Source organism: Octopus bimaculoides, chromosome 29 (genome assembly GCF_001194135.2).
Source record: "Octopus bimaculoides isolate UCB-OBI-ISO-001 chromosome 29, ASM119413v2, whole genome shotgun sequence".
NCBI lineage: Eukaryota > Metazoa > Mollusca > Cephalopoda > Octopoda > Octopodidae > Octopus > Octopus bimaculoides.
The window spans coordinates 4,155,996-4,162,507 of NC_069009.1; the positions used below are offsets into that span (position 1 = coordinate 4,155,996).

The 6,512-nt window shown below is 34.7% G+C and overlaps 2 protein-coding genes across 3 annotated transcripts in view; one reads left to right on the top strand and one right to left on the bottom strand.

Moving 5' to 3' along the window:
• Nucleotides 1-2,588, bottom strand: part of LOC106878257 (zinc finger protein 708) — a 10,875-nt gene extending 8,287 nt beyond the window's left edge. Inside the window, exons 1-4 of the mRNA XM_052977843.1 lie at nucleotides 2,457-2,588; nucleotides 1,913-2,030; nucleotides 1,330-1,498; nucleotides 996-1,077 (exon numbers count right to left, since the gene is read on the bottom strand). Coding sequence (XP_052833803.1) covers nucleotides 996-1,077; nucleotides 1,330-1,498; nucleotides 1,913-2,030; nucleotides 2,457-2,588 — 501 coding nt within the window. The remainder of the gene's footprint in view (nucleotides 1-995; nucleotides 1,078-1,329; nucleotides 1,499-1,912; nucleotides 2,031-2,456) is intronic.
• The window catches only part of LOC106878260 (zinc finger protein 271-like), a 29,000-nt gene that overhangs the window by 17,718 nt on the left and 4,770 nt on the right, over nucleotides 1-6,512 (top strand). Inside the window, exon 2 of one of the 2 annotated variants that reach the window (XM_052977955.1) lies at nucleotides 3,922-5,399. The gene's annotated coding sequence lies outside the window, so the exon portion shown is untranslated. Of the gene's footprint in view, nucleotides 1-2,397; nucleotides 2,487-3,921; nucleotides 5,400-6,512 lie in introns of those variants that run through there. The other variant, XM_052977957.1, reaches the window with a different exon arrangement.

The window sequence follows — 6,512 nt, forward strand, 5'->3', positions numbered from 1 at the left end:
CACCCGCACGAAAACGGCCACGCTCGAAATGGTGTCTTTTATGTGCCACCCGCACAAGCCAGTCCAGGATACATATATACATATATACGACGGGCTTCTTTCAGTTTCCGTCTACCAAATCCACTCACAAGGCTTTGGTCGGCCCGAGGCTATAGTAGAAGACACTTGCCCAAGATGCCGTGCAGTGGGACTGAACCCGGGACCATGTGGTTGGTAAGCTAGCTACTTACCACACAGCCACTCCTACGCCTATATATTTTCCCTAATATTACTTCATAATAACAAAGTTGGGAATGGAGTTCTCTTGCTGTTAATAATGTATACTAATTTGAGATTAAAGAAGTGGTCTAGAAATGGGAATTGAGAAATTATCACCATAAGTTTTTCATGATTTTGTTGAAAATAATGTTAGACTCATTCTGTAAACTGTGTAAGGTAAAGTAGCCATGAAGCAGTTTGGTCAAGTATGGCTTTGGTCAACATTTGTTTACTGTTATCTGCTATTCTTGGAAAATGTAAGTTTCATTTATAACCACCTTTCCCATGAAATTGACCTTAAGAAGTTTGCTTCACAACCACATGGTTTCAGGTTGTTACTGCATGGTACCTTGGGTAAGCATCTTCTTTCATAGCCCTGGGCCAACCAATACCTTTTTAAACTAAAGATGATTTTATTGCTATATTGGACTGGAAATTCACTTCACTGAATTTTGAGCCAAAACCACAGATATAAATGTAAAAAAAAAAAAACTTTATTTGTTACAGTTGGAGGTTCACTTTGTAAAGCCTTCTATCACAGATAATTCTGGTTCAATTCTTCATAAGAGATTTCTAAAGCATTTCACTTTTCCAGCCCATCAACTCATAAATAAGAGGATCCAACAGACATAGAAATGGTGCTGTCATCATCATTTTAACATTTTAACATTTACATAATAATTATCTTCCACTTGTTACATATTTCAACACTAGAAGGCCTCACATATTTAGCTTACCCTGACCTTTTTCAGAAGGAACAATTTTCCAAAGATCTCCCACTCAAGTGCAAGAGAATTTTTCCTACATATCACTTCCGTTCTGTTTGTAATAGGATTAATGAAAACATGGAAGTAATTCATGCAGAAGTTTGAATATTTGTATTACGTAATAAGAGTGTAGACGATGGTAGATAAGCAAGTACGTGATCCTATTTTCAGTCAATCAAATTTTGGTCTTTTGATTGACTGAATTCATAGGAAAATATCAATATTCATAAAATAAAGCAATTTCCTTGACAAATATGAAGGACTTTATTTACCACAGCCTAAATTTTGACATTTACACAATTACTTTTCTGTATGAATCCCTACATGTGCAGTTAAGTCACTTTTTTGAGAGAATGACTCATCACAGATCTCACAGTGATATGGCTTCTCACCTGTATGAATATGTTTGTGACTAGCAATGTGATGTCTTCGAGAGAATGATTTACCACACATCTCACAGTGATATCGCTTCTCTCCAGTATGAATACATTTGTGTGCAGTTACAGAATACCTTTAAAAGACTGACTATCACTGATCTCACAGCTTCTCTCCTGTATGAGTACGTTTGTGATTAGCTAGGTGATGACTTTGAGGAAATGATTTACCACAGATATCACAGTGATATGGCTTCTCTCCGGTATGAGTACGTTTGTGAATAGCAATGTGTTGACTTTGAGAAAATGATTTACCACAAGTCTCGCAGTGATATGACTTCTCTCCGGTATGAATACGTTTGTGAGTAGCAATGTTTTGACTTCGAGAGAATGATTTACCACAAATCTCGCAGTGATATGGCTTCTCTCCAGTATGAATACGTTCATGTGCAATTAAGGAATGTTTATGAGAGAATGATTTACCACAGATATCACAGTGATATGGTTTCTTACCTGTATGAATACGTTTGTGGTTAGTTAGGGTATAATTTGCAGAGAAAAATTTACCACAGATCTCACAGTGATATGGCTTCTCTCCAGTATGAATACGTTTGTGACTAGCAATGTGATGCTTTCGAGAGAATGATTTACCACAGATTTCACAGTGATATGGCTTCTCTCCAGTATGAATAAGTTCATGTGAAATTAAGAGAGATCTTTGAGAGAACGATATACCACAGATTTCACACTGAAATGGTTTCTCTCCTGTATGAATATGTATGTGTACAGATAATTGACTGACACAAGCGAATGATTTATCACAGATATCACATTGATATGGTTTCTGTCCAGTATGAATATGTTCATGTATAATTAAGGAATGTTTTTGAGAGAATGATTTACCACAGACATCACAGTGATAAGGTTTCTCTCCTGTATGAGTACGCTTGTGAGAAGATAAGTTACAACTTTGAGAGAATGATTTACCACAGATCTCACAGTGATATGGCTTCTGTCCTGTGTGAATACATCTGTGTCTGGTTAAGGCATTACTTGCAGAGAATGATTTACCACAGAATTCACAATGGTATGCTGTTTTACTTGTTCTTTTCTTCATACCATCAAGAGAATCAGTCCTTTTAGATTGCATTTCAACTTTAACCTCATCCTGACACAATTCACTTTCCATGATTTTCTTTTTCTCAAAACAATATTCAAATGTTTTGGTTTTCTTTTCTTTTCATCATCATTTAACGCCCGTTTTCCATGCCGGCATGGGTTGGACGGTTTGACTGAGGTCTGGAGAGCCAGCAGCTGCACCAGGCTCCATTCACTGCTAAATTTCCATTAACTGTAGTCTTTATCGATAAGGACAGCTGTTAGAAACTTCTCTGATATCTGTAATCCATGTTTAATTTGTCTCAAAAATCATTCTGCTGTCATTCCATCACATGCTGTAGAAAAGATGGAATTAGTCTCAGTTCAGTTATAATATGGCTACTACAGGATTATATTTGTCCTGTACAAACATATCCCTTTCACCAGTGAAGTTGATAAATATTGAAGATGCATGTGATGTAAGTAATACTTTGATGCCAATATCATTGGATAATCTGAAATAAACAACAGCATAAGATGTAGAGGACACATGAAATGTAAACATGCACACACATATGTGCATCATATTTATAGACACACACATATCATATATATATATATATCATTTTAGTTCCCACTTTTCCTTAGTGGTAGAGATCAGACAGAATTTAATGAGATTCATTTTTTGTATAGCCAGACATCCTTCTGTTGCTAACACATGACTTCTTCCAAGCAACTTAATCTTTTTCTATGGCCAGACTAGAAATGAAGGACACTGCTTCTATGATGATGTCACCCATTTATAAGTATCACATGATGTCAAGAAAACAAGACATCAACTCAGACATAGTCAAGGCTTTGGACTATATTTGAAGACACTTGGTAAGGTACCACACAATCAGACTGAACCTAGGACCGTGTGGTCCAAATATATATATATATTAAATGGTATGGCAGACTTCTAGTATATCTATAACAATTTCATGCAGAAGGAAAATGGCTAGAGATTAGATGGCTTCTTCCTTCATGTTTTAGAGTTCCTGGGTTTTATACAACAGAAATAGCAATTCTGAAGAACTTTTTGTTCTATAAATTTATGTTGCACCCCCACTAATTCTGTGGACTTTTGTCTTATTTTTCATGAGGTAGTGATAGCTAATTCCAGACAACCTCTAACAATATATCGACTGGATGGTCATGACAGGAATACCTCTATACTATTTATTACAGTGGGTTAATGGAACATAAAATAAACAATAACAAATCAACATTATCGTTTGAATGTTATTAGCAAGACGAAGAAATATAGTTTCTCAAAGTTATGTGTTTTCACTTGTATACATCGGAGGCTTCCCATAATTCTATTATTAACATTATTATTGATACAGTTTTAAAGTAAACCTTTGTCAACTTGCCTTTTTCAGATTTAAACAGTTAGTCGATGACCGGTAAACAATAGGGAACATTTAACAAATTACTACTACTACTACAACTACACTCGCTTGTACCTCTTGACTGAAGTCTCTTCTCCCATTTGACTGTCCCCAAAATAAGGTCAGATCAAACTGCTGCTACCGGACATCGCCTCGCCTTTCACTTCCGGGGCGATGCCACAAAAGTATTGCTATTAAAATTGATTAATCTTCTCAATTTTTCCACCGGGTGTGGATCTATAAAATAACCCTTCTAGTAATCTCTTAAGGGTAATCTTCCAGTTTCGGGAGGTAAAAAAAGTAAATAAGAATACAAGGGAAATAACTTAAGGTCTTACTAGTATTATCCGTACCTTCCTCACCCCACCCGTTCGCGAGCGCGCATTTTTCATATTCGTTCACAGCAAGTTGTTTTACACCTATTACACTAATTTATTATTTTTGAGCTCGGGTCAAACGCTTTAGTTTGACTGTTATTTCCCTATACTGGAAGATTACCATAAGTTGTTGTGCAGCCGGTACAATGATATTCAATCACGTGTGTGATTTATATATAAACAGCTAACTTCAATCACGTGTGTGATTTTATTTATAAACAGCTAAAAAAAAAAAAACAAACATTAGTACGGATAATACTAGTAAGACGTTAAGTTATTTCCCTTGTATTTTATTTACTTTTTTACCTCCCGAAACTGGAAGATTACCCAATTAAGCGATCATATTGTAATTCATCCATTACTATACTTGAGTAAATACTGCGAAAGCTATGTATTTAATATCAATTTTATTATACAATCAGTTAATTAATTAAATCAGTCGTTAACTGCCCATAAAGGGCTTCCGAGTTTGCATATGTTTTTTATTGCTGTTTTTAATCGCTAAGTCATTGTTTTTTTTTCTCGCATTTCATCGTACGTAGAATGTACAAAAAACCCGACACCGAAGAAACGAAACGTACTAAGTTTCTGCTTATATGCCGCTTCCACAGTCTTTGTACGTTTTCTTTTAAAAAATACATCCAAAGTATGAATGATACTTCATCTTCTTTTATTTTCAGAAACATTTATAACTTAATTAATACTCGATTCTTCTTTAGTATCTCACCACATGCGAGGTTACTAATTTGTATTGTACCTCACGACACGGTACTTTGGCTGTCAGGCATAGAACTTTTCAGAATACCATTACGTTTGTATATAAAGTAAAACTTAGAAATTACTGTTACATTTAACAGGGTATTTTTTATATTGCAGATGAGATTTTTATGATAATAAAACATATACATTCATCTAGCAACGTAGATTTAAAAAAAAAGAAAATTTACGTTTCGCCGTTTATGTATCCGAGTCAGTTTTTTAAAGTTTCTGTTGTCAGAGATTAGTCGTGGCGAATTCGCACTGGTGTGGTAAGGACATTTGGTGTAATTGAAGATATTTCACTGTAAACACTAGTTTATATAGCAACAACAGGTAAGATATATAATATATGTTATTTAGTAAAATTAAGGTAAACATCGGTAACTGAAAACCTTTTTATATTGCTAATCAAAGATCGATATTAATTCCATTGCCCAGCACTAATTGTCTGACGTTAATTAATAAGATTAATCAACAGCATATTTTTTATTCTAGGTCATTCTCCAAACTACCTGCTCTGAATGCATAGAAATCCAGTGTAAAACTAGTTTTTCTTAATGAACCTGCAATGATAGAACAGTAAACACTTTTCGAGTGTTTTCTATTTAATTACTTGGATCTTAATTAAGCCCAGCTGTCGTTGCATTCAGCTCTTTTGACATGATATATATTCTCACCACGAGCGAACTGTAGTCAGTACAAAACTTACATATAAAAATACACTTTAGAAACAAAATAATTCTTATAAAAAAACTACATGAATATTATAACGATCGTTAGAATAAAATGGTAATCCTGCAGGATAGAGTCGGAAATAACCTATTGCCCCGCCGACTCGCAATTTCTTGAGATTTCTGTCTTAAACATCGGAGATTACGTGTAACAAAAAAATTTTTTTGAAATTCGATTTATTTGAATTTTTGCCTCCACTTCCTTTCAGTAACTTTTCTTCACTCTTTTTTCGAAATTTTTCCAATTGTAGTATGAAAACAGTGGTTTTTACGATTTCAGAAAAACTTAAATTTTCTGTAATTTTATTGATGGAGTTTCGCATTAAAACGCCTACACATAAGTTAGATTTTCTCTCGTTTACACCTATTTACACTATTTTTCTTTTGTTTTTGTGCTCGGGTCAAACGCTTTGGCACTATCATGCTATTAGCTGTCAGAAGTGAAAGTGCTCACTGCTAGTGAAGTATCTGTCTGTCTGCCTGCATGCCTGTGGCCGGAGCGAGCTATATGTCTGTCTGTCTGTCTGTTTCTCTATCTATCTATCTATTACTCGAAAGTTCGCGCGTCCGCGCTAGCTAGTCGTGAGTGGTCGATCCTATTATTTTTAAACTTCAAACTTCATTTGTTTTCTATTTTGATAAATTCTCTCTGTTGAAAATTATCTTTTTATATTTTAAATAATTTGCAATTTCAAGAAATATGTTTTTATATTAA